The 22,391-nt window shown below is 44.9% G+C and overlaps 1 protein-coding gene and 1 long non-coding RNA gene across 4 annotated transcripts in view; one reads left to right on the plus strand and one right to left on the minus strand.

The window, feature by feature from the left end:
- The window catches only part of TUFT1 (tuftelin 1), a 30,176-nt gene extending 16,948 nt beyond the window's left edge, over positions 1 to 13,228 (minus strand). Inside the window, exon 1 of one of the 2 annotated variants that reach the window (XM_075122867.1) lies at positions 13,066 to 13,228. In XM_075122867.1, coding sequence (XP_074978968.1) covers positions 13,066 to 13,179 — 114 coding nt within the window. In that variant the 5' untranslated portion in view covers positions 13,180 to 13,228. Of the gene's footprint in view, positions 1 to 8,862; positions 9,000 to 13,065 lie in introns of those variants that run through there. The other variant, XM_048828977.2, reaches the window with a different exon arrangement.
- LOC125626229 (uncharacterized) lies at positions 9,007 to 22,163 on the plus strand. Of its 2 annotated transcripts, XR_007353702.2 has the most exons (4): positions 9,007 to 9,153; positions 11,470 to 11,638; positions 16,854 to 17,032; positions 19,772 to 22,163. It is a non-coding gene; the product is annotated as an uncharacterized LOC125626229 (long non-coding RNA). The 2 variants fall into 2 exon arrangements; XR_012665949.1 differs by having other exon boundaries at positions 16,854 to 22,163.
- The last annotated feature ends 228 nt before the right edge of the window (positions 22,164 to 22,391 follow it).

Raw genomic sequence — 22,391 nt, forward strand, 5'->3', positions numbered from 1 at the left:
GGAGAGGTGGCTGGGGGATCTAGAGTACACAAACAGCCCCTTGTTGATTGCTGGTGGGGAGTGGGTAGTTATCTGTTAGATCTGACAACTGGGGTTAGACCAGAAGATCAATCATTTCGAAAATCCAGATCAACAGATGGGCACTTAATAAATCAATTTGCACAGTTAAGGTTGCTCAGCTCTCCTTCAATATTTTCCTCATGCACTAGGAATCAAACAATTAAAGTCAACAGCAACACTTCTGTTTCTCTGCCTATCCCAGTATAAAACTTAGCAACTCTTAATTTACTATTCTCCTTCTACAAACACCCAAGCCTTCATAGGCTACCATGCAGCCTTAAAGACACAAGGAAATAAGTTAAAAGTAGAATTCACTCTTTTAAGGTATGGTTTTCTTTTTGTTTTCTTAAAAATAGAACTTTTAACAAGGTCTCCTGAAAACAAATGTCAGAGATGGTCTCGGTATTCTTGGTCCTGCGCAGGGGACTGGACTAGATGACCTCTCGAGGTCCCTTCCAGCCTGCCATTTCTATAATTTTATGGCTCCAGGTCAGAAACCCAATATTGATATTTGTGTAAATAGAGCTGCTGTAATTGGACAAACCCACTGCCACGAAGACAGGTAAATTGCTAGATATCAAAAGCTATGATATGGTTAATGAGATGCCCTCAGATTGGCACAGTACAAGTCAGTTCTGAAATATAATCTTTACTCAAATTCCAAAACAGGAAGTTATACAAAGCTCTGTAACAGATATATTATAATTTACACCTGAAATACCGTATAGAATTTCCATGTATACTCTTTACAAAGGGTTCTGAAATAAGCCATTCAGTAGGGTCCCATTTCAAAAGCCATCTCTATTTCCAAAATATCTGAGTATGTTCCTCACACAAATTTTAACTATGCTATTTTGTTTTTTCCTGATGTTAAGCATTAACATTATTTCCATTCTTTTCTCCTGTTAAACCCAATTCTCTGATACAACCTTAAGCTATGGTTTCATTACCACTGCATCAAATATTTAGTAATGTCAACACATGTATTTGTTTGGAACTTATATTCCAGCAGATGTTTACATAAACATGATTAAGTAATTATTTGAAAAGCCAATTATACAACGAGACATAAAAAACGGTGGCAGTTAACTTTAATACAGAGTTCAGAGTAGCAGCTGTTTTAGCCTGTATTCGCAAAAACAAAAGGAGTATTTGTGGCACCTTAGAGACTAACAAAAGCTTATGCTCAAATAAATTTGTTAGTCTCTAAGGTGCCACAAGTACTCCTTTTCTTTTTATAATACAGAGGCGTGCTTTCAAAACAGTTCAAGTTTTAGTATGATTTAAGGTCATTGGCGATCACAGTTTTACAATGGTGAAAGCAATTTTGTAGAAATTTATAATCAGGTTTATGGAATATTTCACCAGAAGCTTCCTCATGCATGTGTGTGTGAAGCAAATGAGGCAGTTGCATTGTAAAGCAATTGGGCTAACAGCAATACAGTCCTCGTCACAATAAGACAACCTCATCCGGAACCACTTTCTTATCACAGAGAAACAAGTATATCAGAATACTGGACAATCTATAACCTGCATGCTGACTAATTTAATGATTTAGTATACCACATGAACTAGCATTTGAATCTACAATACTCTGCAATTAGCTACCTAGAGAACAGGCAGGCTTCAAAAAGTGCAGCTAAACCCACTTGCAATAAGACATATGTCTAAGAATTCAGGTATTATGGAATGCACCCCAGATTGCCTGTGCAAGCATGTAGGATGCAATTTTCAAAAGCACCTGAACGACTTAAGAGTACAAATCCCACTGACTTTCATTGGGACTTATGCTCCTCAATCTTCAGAGAACTTTGAAAGTCCCCCCCTTAATACATTGACTTCTACTTATTACAGTTGCTCTGTTTTTTTTAATTCATATGCAATCACTTGACATATCCGACAGAGCAAGAAGTTCTTTAATATTCGACATTGGTGAGGCCTCATCTGGAGTACTGTGTCCAGTTTTGGGCCCCACACTTCAAGAAGGATGTGGAAAAATTAGAAAGCGTCCAGCCAAGGGCAACAAAAATGATTAGGGGACTGGAACACAACTTATGAGGAGAGGCTGCAGGAACTGGGATTGTTTAGTCTGCAGAAGAGAAGAATGAGGGGGGATTTGATAGCTGCTTTCAACTACCTGAAAGGAGGTTCCAAAGAGAATGGATCTAGACTGTTCTCAGTGGTAGCAGATGACAGAACGAGGAGTAATGATCTCAAGTTGCAGTGGGGGAGGTTTAGGTTGGATATTAGGAAAAACGTTTTCACTAGGAGGGTGGTGAAGCGCTGGAATGCGTTACCTAGGGAGGTGGTGGAATCTCCTTCCTTTGAGATTTTTAAGGTCAGGCTTGACAAAGCCCTGGCTGGGATGATTTAGTTGGGGATTGGTCCTGCTTTGAGCAGGGGGTTGGACTAGGTGATCTCCTGAGGTCCCTTCCAACCCTGATATTCTATGATATAAAGTTTATAAACCCATTACACTTATCAATAAAAGCAGGTTAATCTTTAATTCATATGCAACAGTATTTGTCTCATTCAATAGGTTTTACAGTTCAACATGGCAGAAACAGGCTATCCCATTCAGATCCTGTAAGTAAGAAAAAGTTTCTTGAAACAACATACTCATTTCCCTGTCTCATTTGGAGCCTTGTTTATGAGTGCAAGATTCTTGTCGATAGAAACAACAAAGTGAAAGGCACCTGGATGGGTTTTAAGGTGTCACACAGTGTAAAAAGTCATCTATACTGCATGCCTAACAGTTTGGATTCCTTAAACAATCTTTTAACAGCCAATCTCTGCAGCGGGCAAGTGTTAAAAAAAACAGACTTGCTAATGCTACAAATTATGCATGTGCGCTACAATGCATGCCTGCTATGTCTGCACACCAAGAAAACTGCGTCAGTGCTATATAAATTTGCTGCAAAAAAGGACAAGGAGTGAATATTCCTACGACTTGCAGTCCATGGGCTATTCATTATCTACAGAGCTACATTCACCAGTCTTCGTAATCCTCCTGGCTACCTGAAACTCGTTCCAGAATTTTTGGGTTGCCAGAAATTTTCTAATCAGCTAACCTCACAAGCACCTCACAGGACCCTACGCGACTGTTCCACATCTGCCTTTGTGGGCTACCTCTCACATAAATTCAACAGTAATTAAATTTGCAGACAAAATCAAAAACCAGAGGAACTAGGACTAGAGATGGACTGAACCAAACCGCAGAGCAACCAGGTGCTACTAGAGCAACTGAGGCCACAAGCAACAAAGGGGACCGAGTCAGTCCTAATAAATGTGAAGCTGAACATCCAAGAAATGAACAGCACAGATACAGAACGGGAGAGATCTAATCAACCAGACCTACTCATTGCACTGGAGCCTGGTTATTTCCATCATTCCTTTAATAGCATCCTATTACTTTTCCCAACATAAACAGGTGCCTCTAGTTGCCATAGGGAAGATACAAAATTAAGATGGAGATGCTTGAAGAGAGACTAAGAATTGTCATCTTCAGTAGCGAGGCACAAGATGGAAGTTTGGGAGCCACTACCCTAGACCAAAGATACCACAAACACACAAAAACTTGTATGCTGCTTTTGGGGATGGCAGGGCCTAAAGAAAATCCTGTAGACATAGGAAAGACAGACAAGAACTCGGTGAATTTTTCCCCACAGCCTTCCCATTTACTGCTTGTATTCTACAAGAGTGACACTATTACAGCAAATAAGCGTCTGCTCCGGAATAGCTGGTGGGGGAGCAAAGAAAAAAAATCTCTATGGAAAAATGTTGAGACTGACCGCAAGCTGTGATGTAACCAGGGAGAGCAGGTACTGTCTCATAAACATCATTCCTGGAGTGGGGCTGGCACTTTAGCCAATCATCCCAGCTATAAGATTCCATGCATGCTTTAAAATCTTGTCACACTAATCTTTCCCAAGTCAATCATTTGAGAAGTTTGGAGCAGACACATCACTGACAGTATGCAGGTTTAATAAAGAAGCTAGATAGACCAGCTCCAAGCATATCCATGCTTGCCCGAAGTTCGCATAAGCATGGATCCTTCATAGCTTGAGTCAACCTCTAAATAGAAGTGCCTCACATTTTTAAGAAGAGCTTCCTAAACATAATTCAAATAAATGTCCTGAAAACTTTTAGACTAGAGTAAAAAGAAAAGGAGTACTTGTGGCACCTTAGAGACTAACCAATTTATTTGAGCATGAGCTTTCGTGAGCTACAGCTCACTTCATCAGATCTCACTAGAGTGTGATCTGATCACGCATTCTTTCTCTGATCTTACAGAAAAGCAAAGACCCCTCCAAGTACACACAGCAGAATGTTTTAATTTCCATTGCTATTTGTACTAAATGAGGATTAATCTATGAAACTGCACAAATTTACTCGATCGCTAACATTCATTTTGCATTAAGTTTCTGGTAGATTTCCTTGTGCTTAAAATCAAGGGGTCATGAGCATAAAGAAACCCTTTCTGATTAACTTAATTTTCTGGGAGAATTAAATCCATTAAAAAAAAGGAGTTGGAAGAGAATGCATCCGATGAAGTGAGCTGTAGCTCACGAAAGCTCATGCTCAAATAAATTGGTTAGTCTCTAAGGTGCCACAAGTACTCCTTTCTTAATGCTAAGATGAACTCTCGTAGCATGGCCAAACCTCGCTGCTGTAGTACACGTAAATTCAGGCACCTATTTACCTTGTAAGAATCCTAAGTGAAAAGGAGACCACGCACAGAAGTCTGCACTAATCTCTCCCCTACACAGACAGTCAAATTCAACTCCTTCGGAGATGCATTTGGCCCATGTAATTCCACTGATTGCAATGAAGTTAAAGCAGGAATGAATCCCACTTGTCTTCCTTCCAGCTACATTTAAAACCATGACTATGCTGGTTTCCCCCTCCTGCTCTTTTAGAAAAAAAAATTAATAACCACTAACAATTTAGAAATTAAGGAAATATATATTACTGCCCCCAGTTATTTTCTTCAAGAGGCAGAAGGTGTTCTTTGTAGCATGACAGGTGTGTCTGTGAGTTAGTAAGTGCTACGTACTACCTATTAAAAAACACTCATATTTGGAACAAACCTCACATGGCAACACCTTAGTAAATATCATATTAACCTTGAGCTATTTTCTGCATAAAGATTATGCAACTTGCTCAATTTTCTTTGCTTCCAACACACCTTGAATTGCACATGTTTAAAGCATTTACTACAGGGGTCATGAATTAAGGAAGAGCCAAAGGAAACCTGACAATTTTTGCACCATTTTCTACTTGCGCTTCTGTGAAGATCTATCTACAGCTAGGGGAGATTTATGTGTTTTTTTTTTTAATAAAATAAAATAAAAAATGGCTTTTCTGATGTCAAGAGTTTATTCTGAGCGGGGAGTGGTATCTGATTTAACACTGACGTTCTCAGATTTTTTCAATCCGTAAGATTGAAAATGATCCAAACGTAGATATTTCTGCCACAGAATAAGGTAACTGATGTTGAAGGGGAAGTGAAATAGGGTCAGTAGCTGAATTAGGATTCACATATTTTGAAAAGTCTTATTTTAGATCTCATTTGTGATCGTGGCACATTCTTTGCTGTGAAACCCACCAAGAACAAAAATAAGCAGGAACACAAGGGATGCAGATTAGTTAAATAATTAAAGGAAGAGACACTGAGCATTGCTCAGCAAAGTATGTTTCAGCTATCTATTCTCAAGAGCATCCAGAAGCAAGAAAATTAGTCTAGGAAAAAGAGAAGGTTAGTGGAGTTCTAAAGACCTGGGTTAAAAACAGAAGATTATGTTGACCCGACTAAAGAAGTGACTGGAGAGCTACATAAGAAGAGGATTCAGAGTAGCAGCCGTGTTAGTCTGTATCCGCAAAAAGAAAAGGAGTACTAGTGGCACCTTAGAGACTAACCAATTTATTTGAGCATAAGCTTTCATGAGCTACAGCTCACTTCATCGGATGCATTCAGTGGAAGATTCAGTGAGGAGATTTATATACACACAGAACATGAAAAAATGGGTGTTATCATACACATTGTAAGGAGAGTGATCCCTTAAGATGAGCTATTACCAGTGGAAAGAAGAGGATTATCTTTTTTGAGACCAGGGAAGAATGCCTGAGACTGAAAGCCAGGAACCCAACACCAGCATTGAATCACTTGGTCACAAGTCACTTCATCTGTGTCAGTTTGTCGAATGGGAACAGGACTGACCAGAACGGTATTGTGAAGAGTAATTAGGCAATGTTTGCCAAGTGTTGAAGACACAAGGTGTGATAGTGTTGCTTATTACTACAGTACCACACATAACATGTATGCAATACATGCTTAACACCGCAACAGTTCCATATATGGTAGGGAAGGGCTGCAGGGAGTTAGGATTCTCTCATTAGAAGACTCAAAGATGAGTCATCTTCGATACATACAAAGCCCAGTGGACTGATACTAGCAAGGATAATGAGAAACCAAACATGAAACAATTAAACTTCTGTTGAACAACTGCAAGGGAGAAATCCAGTGTACATTTATGGGAGCCATGTTTTTCCAGGCTGGATTTCCCCCCAAGACATTAAAAATCTAGCTTCTTTTTCTTGTCTAATATTTATATAGTAGAAAGAAAATTGGATCAATTGACTGACACACAGGACTGACTGCAGGACCCAAATGGATAATTTGGTATGCCTGGAACTGTCTCTCGAAAACTTGGGGTTCTGGAAAACCCAATTTATCAGATCCAGTATTTCTCTGCTTCATCATTAACCCAAAGAACAAACAATCTATGTCAAGAACTGTAAGCCACACCAAAATCTGGCATTCCTATCAATGAGATCTGCTGAAAGCAATTTAGAAGGACTTTGAACAAAACAAAAAAACCACACGAAACAGAACTACTTGTAAAGTGACACAACGAAAACCAGTCCCTCTTCAGCTTTGCAAAACCTTGAAAGCATGTCTCTCTCACCAACCAAAGCTGGTCCAATAAAAGATATTACCTCATTCACCTGGTCTTTCTAACAACCAAAACACATTTACTACCAGCAACTGCCAATGCCTAGATTACTCAAATCTTATTATTAAAATCTCCAATGTAATTATCACCTTGACTACAGGCACATTAAGCTCCACATGAAGCACACAATTCCATTAGCACAATCTGGATATAGTTATTTGACATCTGTATTATATCAAAACCATTTGCCGCCTGCATGACTTTTCCCAGATATGTCGTAAACATTACATGAGCCATGTCTGTGGGCATCACATCAAGCAGTGCTATATAAATTGTGTATTTATAAAAATTTTAAATAGATAAATAGATAAAGGTGTAGCAGGCAATGATTCTTGTGGTGTTACTGTTTACATTTCTCTCGTATCGTAGATCTAGAGCGCCTAAAATTTTTTCAAACAAAAAAATATAAAACAGAGTACAACACTAGTGAGGGTGGCTAAAGGTTTCTGATTAGCCTGGACAATATTCTGATCTATAAATTCTCCTGACAGCATACAACACTTGAAGCACACACTTGTGCCACAGGGAAAAATTGCTACTCTGAAAGAAAATAAGCCTACAGTATGTTAATACAAGATTACACGACAAACACTTTAAGGATAACGACAGGTTTCAGAGGAACAGCCGTGTTAGTCTGTATTCGCAAAAAGAAAAGGAGTACTTGTGGCACCTTAGAGACTAACCAATTTATTTGAGCATGAGCTTTCGTGAGCTGTAGCTCACGAAAGCTCATGCTCAAATAAATTGGTTAGTCTCTAAGGTGCCACAAGTACTCCTTTTCTTTTTACTTTAAGGATAACGTATTTTGATAAGCATTCAACAAGGCTTCTAGTATTTTTACAAGCCAAAATAAATTAGTAGAAGGGGAGGGGGAAAAACCTTATGACAGAACTGCAATTGTAAGAGATTGAAACAAAGCCCTGTCTGTTCTTGCATTATGGTCTGATAACCTTCCCTGTTTTCAAGCAGCTCAGGAGCCACCTGCTGTCTATGGCAGCTTTCAACAACCAAGGAAAGTTTCAGAAAGGCTTTCTGGTTACTGGAGTCTCAGTAACCCTCCCTTAACCTTAGGTCCCTCCTGCTTCTCCTTTGCAAAGGGCTGCCTCCCCCCACCCCCCAGGAGCATGGCAGGGGTCTTCATCTCAGACAAGAGTCCCCCTCCAGGGCTGGAACCAGAGGTGCCACAGATCCTTCACCCCCTGCACCCAAGCCCAAAGCCACTTCCATCGCAAGATGGTGGACAGCCCTGGGGACAAGAGCCCGGAAGTCACAGGGGAACCCACAGCCATGTCAGGAATCAAGGGGCCACAAGGAGCTAGATCCAGCTTTGAGACCCCCCCAACACACACACAGGGGAGAGGGTGCCCCCCACTAGGGGTACAGGAGATCAGTCCTGAACTAGGGAACTGAGGGGGAATCTCTGGAGCCAGGAGGGGGTAAGACCAGCTCGCAGAGCGCCCCCCAGGAATTGAGGGGTCCCCCACAGAGCCCCAGGGGGTGAGACCAGATTATGGGGGTCCCCCCTGGACCAATGAGGAGGTGTGACCGGGGGAGGAGCCCCCAGGGACTGAGTGGGGTCCCCCATAAAGCCACAAGGGGGGAGACGAGGTCACGGAGCCCCCCCCCCGGAACTGAGGGGGGCCCTGCAGCACCACAGAGACCTCGGCCCAGCCCTGCACCGGGGCCAGCCCTGGTCACCCCCATGCGGGGGGCTGGGGGCGCCTGGCCCGTTGGGGGGATGCCCTGCCCCCCACAGGCCCGGAGGGAGCGGGGCGGGGGGACTCACCGGACTGTCGCCGCCCGGCCGCACCTCTGCCAGCGTGCACACGCTCCGCACCTCGCTCATGCCACCGGTCCGGCTCCGACCCGACTAGGCGGCGGCGGGGGCCCGCCCGCGCGAGAAATACCGGCCCCGCCCCCCGGCCCCGCCCCTTGCTGCCGGGCGCTGGCCTCCCGCTGGGCCGGTCCCGCGCTCCCCACCTCGCGCGCTGGCTGCTCGTGAGCCCGGGGCTCGCGCTGGGGGTGCTGCTGCCGCGCGCGTGGCGCCCCAAGGAGCAGGGAGGATGAAAGCAGGCAGGTCAGGGTCTTGCATGTAAATTAGTGCACCGCGATCGGGGGAGTCTTGCATGAAAATGAATGCAAAGTAGGGCGGGGTCTTGCGTGTTAATTAATGCAAAGTAGGGCAGGGTCTTGCGTGTTAATGAATACAAAAGCAAGACAGGGTCTTGCATGTAAATGAATTCATGGCGGGTCGGGGTCTCGCATATAAATTAATATGCTGCAGGGCGGAGTCGTGCATGTTAATGCAAAGCAAGGCAGCGTCTTGCATGTACATTAATGCAAAGCAAGGTGGGGTCTTGCATGTAAATAAACCCACGGCCGATCAGGGTCTTCCTCCGTTGTAAGCTAATGTACAACGGGGTGGGAATCTTGCATATGCAAAGAACCGCACCGTGGGGCGGGGGTCTTGTATATAAATTAATGCCCCACAGGTAGGATCTGTAAATTACTGTGGAGCGGGGCGGGCTCTTTTGTTCAAATCAAGTACTACGGAGCCACGTATATCAAGTACATTGTAGCCACCTCAATGTATGGGCGGGCCAGCATTATGTTTGCACTCTATACCAGTTTATGGTTCTGGTTATCAATTGTTCGCTCCCATCTATTTGCATTGGCAAATTAAGGTATGGGCTTTTAAGCATTATTTCTCCACCTCCCAAAATTGCATGGGGTATAATATATGGAAATTAATCCAGGTCATTTAATTGTCTAATTACTGAACTCTTCTAAATTTTTATCTAATTATTTGCATTGGAGGATATTACATGGAAAAAATGCATGACTATTATTAAGTTTTCTAAGATAGTTATCCATATGATAACTAATTCACATGTATACATGACATGGTTTTTAATATTTACAGTTATTTGATGCAAGGGGGATGCTGCATTTATAGTTTACAATTGCTTTCCACTTACTTTAATTGGAATGCAAAAAAAAAAATTCACAATTTGAGATGTTTTCAATTTGTCAAGAAATTATATGAAAATCAATGCAGGATTTTTAATTGTGGTTTCCAGCCAGTTGTACTGGAAGGTATATTACATGCAAATTAATTCATGATTTTTATTATTTTTGAATTAAATATATGGATTTACATGCAATGCATAACTTAATTTCATTGCTATTATTTGCATAATCGAGGATGCATGTATTGTTTCTACATTAATTCTGCAGTCATTTGTATCCAGAACATTACATGTTGGTAGTCCATGAACTTGAAGAATCTTGCATTTGTTTGCATTGGGGCAATACATACATAACATGACTTTGAGTTGTTTTCTAGTCATTTGCTTTGGGGGGATATTTAAGTAGTTTAAGGTGCTGCAGCCCCGAACAAGAAGGAAGGGGGTGAAGATTGTGTCCTGTAGGAGAAGTATGTCAAAGCAGTTTAATGACGTAGCTGGTTAAAGAAGATCTGGAAGTCAGCTATATTTTCTTCTGGGTGGTACATTCTATTGGAGTTGCTGCCTAATTAGCCTATTCACAGAGACTATTCTGGAGTTTTGCTTAAGTGTCTTCAGAGAAGGCTAACCATCATTTCTGATCTCCTGCCATGTATTAACATCATGCTTCTCTAGCACCTTTTCAGCCAAGGATATTGATTAATTAAGCCTCACAGCACTCCCTTGAGGTGGTGTCATTGCCATTTTACAGAAGGGAAACTGAGGTATGCATGTTTCAGAGTAACAGCCGTGTTAGTCTGTATTCGCAAAAAGAAAAGGAGGACTTGTGGCACTTTAGAGACTAACCAATTTATTTGAGCATAAGCTTTTCGATAAAGTGAGCTGTAGCTCACGAAAGCTTATGCTCAAATAAATTGGTTAGTCTGTAAGGTACCACAAGTCCTCCTTTTCTTTTTGAGGTATGCAGGTCGTGACTGATTAAATACCCCATGTCACCCAGCAGGGTTATGGCAGGGTCAAGAACAGAATCGATAATGCCTCTGTTTTAATTTTTAGGGTCACATTCCCCATCCAGCGTCAGCAAAAGAACCTAGGTGTTCAGCCTTCTAGGCCCCTGCTCTCACAACCAGACCGTGCTCCCCCCAAGAACCCAAGAGAAGTAGAACCCAGGAGTCCTGACACCTGCTCCTTTGTTTTAGCCACTGGGCCAGACTTACACTGAGATGCAGCAACAGAACCCAGGAGTGCTGACACATACGCTGTTGCTCTAACCACTCAACCACATTCCCTCTCCCGATTTCTCTACAGTTACTCCCGAGGGCCTAGAGTTCTCCCTAAAGCCAGGTTTGCTGCAAAGGAGAATGAGTTAATTGTTGCACTGAATCTTTCCCGTTCACCCTGCTTTGTTGTGGCGCTTTTCTTTGCAGGTGCTGGATGAGTAACCAGCCAACTCTCTCTCCTCTGTGGTTCAGCAGGCAAGGACTTGGAAAGAGATCTAGCATGCTGAGGGATTGTTTGGGGCGAGGCAAGGAAGTTTCCAGGAGCCGCTGTGAGAAGCAGACTGTCTCTTTCTCAGAGCTGAGCGGAAGAAAGAAGGTGCTTGGGGTTTTATGTTCGTGCCAGCTTACTTCTCAGCGTGTGAGAACAGAACCGGGGAAGAGAGGGCCACAGCTTGTCCACGTGAGAGAGCCTCACAAAGCAACGTGAGGAGCGGGGGGAATGCTCCACGGCCCTGTTTGCTTTTTGATAACAAAGCCTGTGGCCCCCACGTGCAGAGACGCTAACCCCTCCATGCTGTGTCTTTCTGAGCGTGGGCATGTGAATTCTTCCATCCGTCTAGATAGCTGGCCCCTGTGACCATCATACCTGAGCAGGTCAAAGTCTTCCATGTACTGATCCTCACAAATCCCTTGGGGTGGGGCTATGCTGTTGTCCCCCTTGTACAGCTGTGGATCTGAGACCACAGAAAGACTTCAGGGGACATTATCACGAATTCCGAAGTGCCTTAGAATCTGTCTATGCTGCAAACCCCCACTCCTGCAGCAGCGAGTCTCATAGCCTGGGTCAGCTGGCGCGGGCTCGCAGGGCTAAAAACAGCAGCGCAGATGTACGGGCTCGGAGCCGGGCCTCCAGCCTGAGCGGGATCATCTCCATTGCTCTTTAGACCCGTAGCACAAGCCCTGGGTGCCTGAGTCGGCAGCCATGGGCTCTGAGATTCTGCTCGGGGGTTGTTTTTGTTTTGCAGTGCAGACGTCCCTTTAGAAGCGTTAAAAGTCCCATTTACAAAAGGGACGGAGGCACTTCGGGGCAGATTTTGAAAGGAGCGTAGGCGCCCAGTGTGATTTACAAAAGTGACGTGCCTTTGGGACTCCCACTAGCACCTAGCTGCATCTTAGTCACCTTTCAAAATCTGGTCCTTGGTGACTTGTCCACAGCCCTAAGGGACCTATAGCACAGCAGGGACTTGAACGTAGGTCTGCCCCATCCCAGGCAAGCACCCTAACCACTGGACCATCCTTCCTCTCAGCCTACTGCTGCCTTGTTGTGGTGTTGGCCTGCCAGCCCCAGAGACTGGTACCCTCCATCCCCACAGAGATGGAATAGCCTGGCAAGCCAAGCTTCCCCATTACTGTCCTGCCAGTGGAGCTTAGCGTTGACCCCTGGCAGGGCTCTCCACTAGGGGCATCCGTTGCCTACGGCCTCTCTGCTGAACCTGGCTATTGAGCTGCGGGATCTGGAGCGAGACCCGGTGACCAAACCCAATTCACACCAGCCTCCCGGTAGGGATCAGAGGAGAAGGATTCCCAGGCATCTGTCCAGAGGCAGAATCCCAGTCCTCTGAGCCAGCCAGCTACACAGAAGACCAAGTAATAAGTCCCTCACCATCTCTTCCTGCAAAGAACCATTGACCCTTCAGCCTCAGCATGAGCTCAGTGCCCCGCTCCACGCTGCCTGTGGCTGGGAAAAGTTTAAATCGGATTCCCTCCCTTCCCCCGGAGACACCATCACAGGATAGAGCCTACCTGGCAAAAAATCCCCTCTTTCTCTTCACCCCCGGTGTCAGGGCAAGGCGCCTCTTGGCCCCCCTCCGCTTCAGGGATCAGTGCCAGCTGGGTCTGCAGCCTCCAGAAGGCCATTTCTTCCCTTCTACAAGAAGCATCTGCAGCAAAGCCACCTCCTCACATCCCAACTCGCAGGGAGCCAGTCTGTCCTCCTCCTCTGCCAAAAGGGCGTGCCGTTTCCCCTTCTCCCCCTCCTCCACTGCGCTAATTGCTGCATTCCACAGGGATGAGCTCAGGGGACCTGATCCTGCAGCTGGGGGAAGAGAGGCGCTGAGCCGGAGCAAATGCCTGTCTTACCCTGTGTTCACGCCAAGCAAGTTGCCCCTTAGAGGGGGGTAGATTCGAGAAGGGAGCCTGGCTCTAACCATGGAGGCAGCAAACCTGAGAGGCTGATCTCTCTTGAGGCTGTAGAATGACCTTCTCCAGAAACTCAGGCCCATCCCAAACCTCCCCACCTTCCGCTCCAAGGCCGAAGCGCGCTTCTTTGATCTGTCTTCTCTAACGTAAATACAGAACAACGTGCGTGTCTTAAAATAAAACAACCCCCCTACAACTCTACCAAACAAGACACTCCACTGTCCACACTTCTCCCCTTGGGGAGAGGATGAGAGACCAAATGACACGTAACCGATGTGATGTCACAGTGCTTCATGCATAATGGACAGGCCCAGTGGAAGTTAGGGGGTTCAATACCTTTGAGAATCTAGGCCTCAGTCCAGTGATAAGCGCAGTGTAAGAAAGAAAAACTGACCCAATTCTTCATCTCCTTCACCCCCCCACATTTGCACTGACTCCACAGAAACACGGGACTCCTTATTTCTCATGTTCACATAGTATCTGCTGCATCCGGGCAGAACTGCCCGTGCCCCCAAGAGAGACCTGGTTCTCAGGAGATGTCTAGCCTAGCTGGGGAGACCCAAGATGTTCCAACTAGCAGCTACACATTTCGGTGTGTCTATGTTTGGGGGGAATTGTCCATTAGGAGCTGCAGCTGAGGAATTCTGACTAACATCACAGTGGGTCACAGAAACCAGCCGAGAATTCTTCTCTCATGTTTGCAGATTGCATAAAGAACCACTGGAGACAAAACTATGTGCAGGGCATTTGCTAAAATAGAGGTTGTGAGGCATACTGATTAGAGCAAGGGGACTGAGAGTCAGGGCTCCTGGGGCCTATTCCCAGGGGTGGGGTGTATGGGTTACAGCAGGAGCGTGGGAGTCAGGACTCCCAGGGTTCTACTCCCAGGTCTTGCATTTCCTCATTAAGGGCCAGTTTTTCAAAGGCTCAGCACCCATAATTGGAGCTGGATTTTCAAAAAAGCTGGGAGCTCAGCACCAAGCTGCTCCCTTTGCAGCACCCAAGGTGCGGAGGTCTTTTGAAACTCCAGCTCCCAGTGTGGCTGCTGGCATCTTTGGGAAAAATGGCTCTATGTGGAATATCCCTCCCCATGCCTCAGTTTCCCCATCAGTAAAATGGGGATAATAATTCACAGGTGGGCCCAGTATGTTTGAGACCCCGCCCACCCCCGCTGCATGAGGTCACTTTGAAACAGACTCACCTTTTCCGACAGAAGCCCAGGGCTGGCTCTGCGGGGTGCTGGCTCAGTGCTCCTCTGATGGCACGCGCCACTCAGCGTTTCCATAGCTCCCTGTGAACACAAGCATTGCTAGGGAACGAGGTGGAGACGTTCCGCAGGGACCGAGCAGGGTAGGGGCGTGAGAGCAAGGAGCTGAGCCAGGCTGTAAAACATGAACTTTGCCCCGTGTTAGCTGGGTAAACAGCGGCCACAGAGGCCCAGTGGGCCGCGCCCATTCTGCCCTACGTCACAGGCCCAACATAGCATCTGGGGAGCCACCCACCCATCCGAGTGCAACTGCTGGTGGTTTTTTGAGCACGATGGGATGTTCCAAGCCAGTGTAAACACACACAGCTCCTGGCACAGCCTCTGGGACAAAGGATCTGACTGGTAAAGCAGTGCCATGTGCACCCACCGGGCGGTGGGCGAGTACGCCAGATAAGTCATTTACCTGCCAGAAGAGGGTTGTGGCAGGGAAAGCAACCAACGGGGGAGGTGGGCCATAAGCTAAGGCACAACTCCCCCACTCCTTCTGGCATCCCCCGTTAAACACTTCCTAGTCACCAGCACCTCCTGTCAGGGTCCCAGGGCCAGATTCTGATCTCAGCCGCATTGGCGTAAAGCCAGAGGAATTCCACAGATGCAATCTCTCTGGGTGCCACTGTTACCAGAGTGGATGAGCCCCTCAAAAACCTTCAACACCTGTCTGAGACAGGGGCATGTCACACCCATTGTACGCATGGGGAACTGAGGCCCACAGGGATTAAGTGACTTGCCCAAAGTCCATGGCCCGAGTGACCCTCTCCCCTCCTCTGCCCTGGCTCCGTGTCCTGTGCTGAGGTCACCCAAGGAGTCTATGGCAGAAGAGGGCATCCCCGTGTCACAAGTCAGCGCCCTAACCACTTTTCCTTCCTCCCTCCTCTGGATTGAGACCAGTACAAATGCCAAGCCAGTGCAAACTCCTCCTGACCTTGTAAGGGTAGGAGGCCTGGGCTGCTCGTTCAGCTGCAGCCGTGATGCCCTCCGATGCCCATTTTGCTAGCAACTGGCCTGTCCCAGGCTCACATCTGTGGTCTCTCTTTTTTGGTATTGTTCTTGGGTCTTCAGCCCAGCCCCCACATTAAGCTTTGATCCTTCCCTTGCCCCTGGGACCCAGACTTTGCTAACACAGATAAGGTCCAAGGTCCAACCAGCAACTCTTAAAAGGAAACCTCCGCTCACGGGTCTTTCCAAGTTCCTGATTTCATATTAACGCAAAACAAACGTACGTACAGTCGTAAATGTCAGGGAGTCTACAGGTGGGTGTGTCCTAGAGACAAGCCAAACTCCACCTCTCCCTGCAAAAATAATAATCTCCGCCCCCCCTCCTTTCCCACTCCACAGTTAAAACCAGGCTCGCCGACCCCCTTCCTGCTCTGCAGTGAATCAGGCCCTGATGACGGGTTTGCATCACACAGGATCTGCCCCATTACACTAATTGCTACATCGGTTGCAGTCTGGCTCAGGTGATTCAGCTCTGATGTCCATTACCCAGCCATAGACATCTCAGTCCACAGCTCATTAGCCAATAAACACCTACATTATTTAAAGATGGATGAATCCTTCAAAAGTCCTGGAGAACCAAACTGAAATCTCCATGGAGATAGTGAAGGCCTGCTGGTCAGAGCAGGGGCCTAGGAGCCATGACTCCCAGCTCAGGGGCAGGTGAACACAGTATCTTGGTACTTATATGGTCACCATAGTACCTGAGAGTCTCATAATCATTACAGTGTGTTTTGTCTTCACAGCCCCCCTGCGTGAGGGATGTGAGGATGGGGCTGTGAGGCACAGACATGTTAAGTGACTGGCCCAAGGTCACAGAGGACACCTGTGGCAGAGCAGGCCTTGAAGCTGGGTCTCCTGCAGCTGGCTAATGGTTCAGGACGCCTGGGTTCTATTCCCACTGCTGCAACAGACTCACTCTCTGAACTTGGGCAAGTCACTTCCCCCAGCTCTGTGGTTCCATTTGTAAAGTGGGGACTATGATGGTGGGTGGGGATTGGTTTGAAGAATGATCGTAAAGTGCGTTGAGATCCTTGGATGACAGGAAAGAGCAAAGAGCTAATGCTGTCTGAGCTACTGGAAGCCCGGACTTTGCAAGGTCGCTTTTAAATCTTTCGGCTTCAATCCTCAGGTTGCTTAGTGCTAGAAAGTAGCAGCTGTTTGCAGAAGCAGTGTTATCATCAGAGAAGTAACCTCATGTGATGAAGTGACCTTGGACTGCCTGCCCAGCATTCGGTGGTTCAGAATGAGTGTGTTTCTGAGACACTCCGGGATCCCTGTAGCACTCGAATGGAGCAGCCTTATCCAAAGGTTCCTTTATTTATAACTTTATAGAGGTCTATAAAATCAAGAGCGGTGTGGAGAAAGTGAATAGGGAAGTGTTATTTACCCTTTTCACATAACACACGAACCAGAGGTCACCTAATGAAATTTATAACTTTATAGAGGTCTATAAAATCAAGAGCGGTGTGGAGAAAGTGAATAGGGAAGTGTTATTTACCCTTTTCACATAACACACGAACCAGAGGTCACCTGATGAAATTAATAGGCAGCAGGTTTAAAACAAACCTAAGGAAGTACTTCACACAGGGCACAGTCCATGGACATTCAGAGCATGGGGTTGCGTCCCTGACCTCCTTGGCTAATAGCCATTGATGGACCTATCCTCTAGGAACTCATCTAATTCTTTTTTGAACCCCATTATACTTTTGGCTTTCACAACATCCCAATAGGTGCCTGTCTGCACTTCCAAGTGCCTAAATCCCTTTAAAAATCCAGCTCTAGACACATAGATATGGAGTAATTCCACTGAAATCACAGGTCCAGATTGTCCTCTCCCACTGACTTGGCCCTGGTCACTCCATTTCACTTCAGCTGAGTTGCTCCAACATAAGCAAGAGCACAATCTGTCCTCCAGAGTTCATGTTCATGGAGTAGGGAATGGAACCCAGGAGTCTGGACTCCCACCGTCTTCTGAACTCACCTCTCTATAGTCACACTTGGCAATTTTAACCTCTGGACTTGGATAACATTCGTTTCCTCTTCTCTTTGTGAGCTATTTTCATCTCATTGTTCCCTGCTAGGCAAATCTTTCTCTAGTGGGTGTCACCAAAGGAGTTGTTCTTCCCGATAACTTGGGCCTAACTAAAGTAGGTTACATCCAACACCCTGCACTTGGGGTATAATGGAGAAGGCATTTCTAGGTTTATCTCTGAATGGTGAAATATGCCCTAGCTAGGCCTGCGTGAGGTCACCTCTCTGTGTGATGAATACACATGTCTGAGGGCAAGGTCTGCAATTATACTGGCCAAAATAGCCCCTACTCAAGTATTTGTTTGTATTTTCCATGCTATGAATCACCCCAATTGTGGTTTATAGTAAATATATCCAGTTGCTATTGTAGCTGTCCTAGGCCTTTCATAATTGAGGGCAGATGCCTCACAGCAGTCATATGGGCTAAACAGAGCATGTGTTTATTAGAACACATGTTCACGGCTAGTTCTTCAGTGGGTGTAAATCCACACTGCTCAACTGAAGTCAATGAAATGATGCTGATTTATACCTGCAGAGGATCTGGAGCAGGGCTCATTCACACCAGCTGGGGATCTAGCCCCATTGACTCCAATGGAGCTCTGGCCAATTCACACCACCTGGAGTCTGGCTGCATGTGGTTCCAGCTGTAGAAAATTGTTATGGTGTTATTTATTGGAAGACAAAGACATTGTCTCATTGTTAGAAACCAGAATTAAGCAACCTGGGCTGCCAGCCATATGGTAACACCAAAATGGGGCAGCAAAGGTGACAGGTCCTGTGGTTAAGGCCGACTGGACTGGAACTCTGGAGAGATGGATTCAATTCCGGACTCTGCCACAGACTCCCTGTATGATCTTAATCAAATTGTTTAATCTCCCTGGGCCTCAATTTCCCCACCTGTAAAAAGGGGATAATAATCTTTCTGGTCTGTTCAGACTGAGCTCTTCGGGGCAGGGACTCTCTCACTGTGTGTCTGTGCAGCACATGACGCAACGGGGACCTGATCCCGGCTGGGGTTTCTAGATGCTACAGTGAAATAAATAAATTTCTGTATGCACCTTCTGCGTGAGGATCTCAAAGCACTTCAGAAACATTCATTGACTAAGCCTCAGAGCTCTGATCTGAAGTGACATCCAAAAGTATCTAGGAACATAAGAACATTACATAAGAATGACTGTGTTGGGTTCGACCAATGGGCCATCTAGCCTAGTTGTCTTTCAGCAGTGGCCAGTGCCAGATGCTTCAGGGTGAATGAACAAAACAAGCCAATTATCAAATGACCCATCCCCTGTTGTCCACTCCCAATTTCTGGCAGTCATAGAATCATAGGGCTAGAAGGGACCACAAGGGTCATCTAGTCTAACCCTCTGCCAAGATGCAGGATTTGTTGGGAATAAACCATCCAAGACAGATGGCCATCCAGCCTCTTGAAAAACCTCCAACAAAAGAGTTTCGACACCTCCCTAGGCAGTCTGTTCCATTGTCCTACTGTGCTTACAGTTAGGAAGCTGTTCCAGAGATTTAATCTAAATCAGAGTATAGTCAGAGGTTATGGGACACCCAGAGGATGGGGTTGCTTTTACCTGACCGTCTTGGTAAATAACCACTGATGAACCTATCCTCCAGGAACTTATCTAATTTTTTTGAACCCAGTTATACTTTTGGGCTTCACAACATCCCCTGGCAAGGAGTTCCACAGGTTGACTGTGCATTGTGTGAAGAAGTACTCCCTTATGTTAGTTTTAAACTGCTGCATATTAATTTCATTGGGTGACCCCTGGCTCTTGTGTTATGTGAAGGGGTAAATAACACTTCCCTATTCACTTTCCTCTCACCCCTCATGATTTTATGGACCTCTATCATATCCCCCCTTAGTCATCTCTTTTCCAGCATGAGCTATCCTGGGCTTTTTAATCTCTCCTCATACAGAAGCTGTTCCATACCCTTACTGATTTTTGTTGTCCTTCTCTGTACCTTTCCCAATTCAAATATATCTTTTTTTTTTTTTTTTTTGAGATGGGGCAACCAGAACTGCACGCAGTATTAAAGATGTGGGCGTACCATGGAGTTATAGAGAGGCAACATGATATTTTCTGTCTTGTTATTGATCCCTTTCTTAATGATTCCCAACATTCTGTTCACTTTTTGGACTGCTGCTGCACACTGAGCGGATGTTTTCAGAGAACTATCCACAAGGACTCCGAGATCTCTTTCTTCTGTGGTAACAGCTAATTCAGACCCCATCATTGTGTGTGTAGAGTTGGGATGATGTTTTCCAATGGGCCTTACTTCTCACTTATCAACACTGAATTTCATTTGTCATTTTGTTGCCCACTTGCCCCAGTTTTGTGAGATTCCCCTCGTAGCTCTTGGCAATCAGCTTTGGGCTTAACTATTTTGAGTAGTTTTGTATCATCTGCACATTTTGCCACCTCACTTCATTCCCTTTTCCAGATCATTTAGGAGTATGTTGAACAGCACACAGGTCCCCGTAAAGATCCTTAGAAGGCCCACTATTTACCTCTTTCCACTGTGAAAACTGACCATTTACTCCTACCTTTTAACCATTTACTGATCCATGAGACGAAAAGTTTGATTGCTTACTTTGCTTTAAGAGCCTTTGTTGAGGTACTTTGTTAAAGGTTTTCTGAAAGTCCAAGTACACTATATCAACTGGATCCCCCTTGTCCATATGCTTATCGACACCCTCAAAGAATTTGAATAGATTGGTGAGGCATGATTTCCCTTTACAAAAGCCACCATATCTTCTCAATATGGCTGATAATTCTGTTCTCGAGTACAGTTTCAACCAGTTTGCCTGGTACTGAACTTACGTTTACCAACCTGTAATTGCCAGGATCACATCTGAAGGCTTTTTTAAAAATCGGTGTCACATTAACTACCCTCCAGTCATCTGGTACAGAGGGTGATTTAAGCAATAGGTTACATACCACAGTTAGGAGTTCTGCAATTTCATATTTGAGTTTTCAAAACTCTTGGATGAATACCATCTGGTCCTGGTGACTTACTACTGTTTAATTTATCAATTTATTCCAACACTTCCTCTATTTACACCTCAATCTGGGACAACAGTTCCTCAGATTTATCACCTAAAAAGACTGGTTCAGATGTGGGAATCTCCCTCATATCCTCTGAAGTGATGACCGATGGAAAGGATTTGTTTACCTTCTCTGCAACAGCCTTGTCTTCCTTGAGTGCTCCCATGGCCCCAATAATTGTTATCAGGCTTCCTGCTTCTGATGTACTATAAAAATAAATAAATAAATAAAAATATTACTGTTTAGTTTTTTTGTCTTTAGCTAGTTGCTCTTCAGATTCTTTTTTTGGCCTGCTTAATTATACTTTTACACTTGACGTGCCAGAAATTACAGTCCTGTCTATTTTCCTTAGTAGGCTCTGACTTCCAATTTTTAAAGGATGCCTTTTTGCCTCTGTCTACCTCTTATACTCAGTTCATGGTGGCATTTTTTGGTCCTCTTACTCTTTTATCTATTTATTTATTTCAAGTATATATTTAGTTTGAACCTCTTTTATGGTCTTTTTAAATAGTTTCTATGCGGCTTGCAAGCATTTCACTCTTGTGACTGTTCCTCTTAATTTCCATTTAACTTAGCTTCCTCGTTTTTGTGCAGTTCCCCTTTTTGAAGTTAAATGCTACTGTGGTGGGCTTCTTAGTATTTTCCCCCCTACAAGGATGTTAAATTTAATTACATTGTGGTTGCTATCACCAAGTGGTTCAGCAATACTCACCTTTTGCACCAGAGCCTACATGCCATTTAGGACTAAATCAAGAATTGCCTCTCCTCTTGTGGGTTCCAGAACTAACTGCTCCAAGAAGCAGTCATTTATAGTCTCTAGAAACTTGATCTCTGCATCCCTTCCTGCGATGACATGTACCCAGTCAACATGGGGATAGTTGAAATCCCCCATTATTATTGGGTTGTCTGTTTTTGTAGCCTGTCTAATCTCCGTGACCATTTCACAGTCACTGGCACCATCCTGGTCAGGAGGTCGGTAGTATATTCCTACTGCTATTCTTTTATTATTCAAGCACAGAATTTCTATCCAAAGAGATTCTGTGGTACAGTTTGATTCATTTAAGATTTTTACTATATTTGACTCTTTTTTCCCCCCCACATCTAATGCTACACCCCACCCGCACGACCCACTCTGTCATTCCTATATATTTTATACCCTGGTATTACCATGTCCCATTGATTATCATAATTCCACCAAGTTTCTGTGATGCCTGTTATATCAATATCCTCATTTAACACAAGGCACTCAAGTTCACCCAACTTAGTATTTAGACTTCTAGCATTTGTATGCAAACACTTATCAAATTTGTCAATATTTAGTTGTCTAAATTAAATGTGGTTTAGTTAAATTGGGCTCCTTTTTGTTTGACTGTTTCTCTTCAGTTTCTACACGTACGTTGTCGATTTCTATCCTATCCTCTTTACTAGGATATAGAGAATCCCCTTGGATAAATCCTCCCTTAAGGGATGTCTCTGTCTGAGCCACGTCCTCCTCTCACCTGTCAGCTTTCCCCAGCCCTTAGTTTAAAAACTCCTCTGCGACCTTTTTAATTTGACGTGCCAGCCATCTGGTTCCA

This window comes from Caretta caretta, chromosome 24 (genome assembly GCF_965140235.1).
Source record: "Caretta caretta isolate rCarCar2 chromosome 24, rCarCar1.hap1, whole genome shotgun sequence".
Classification (NCBI taxonomy): domain Eukaryota; kingdom Metazoa; phylum Chordata; order Testudines; family Cheloniidae; genus Caretta; species Caretta caretta.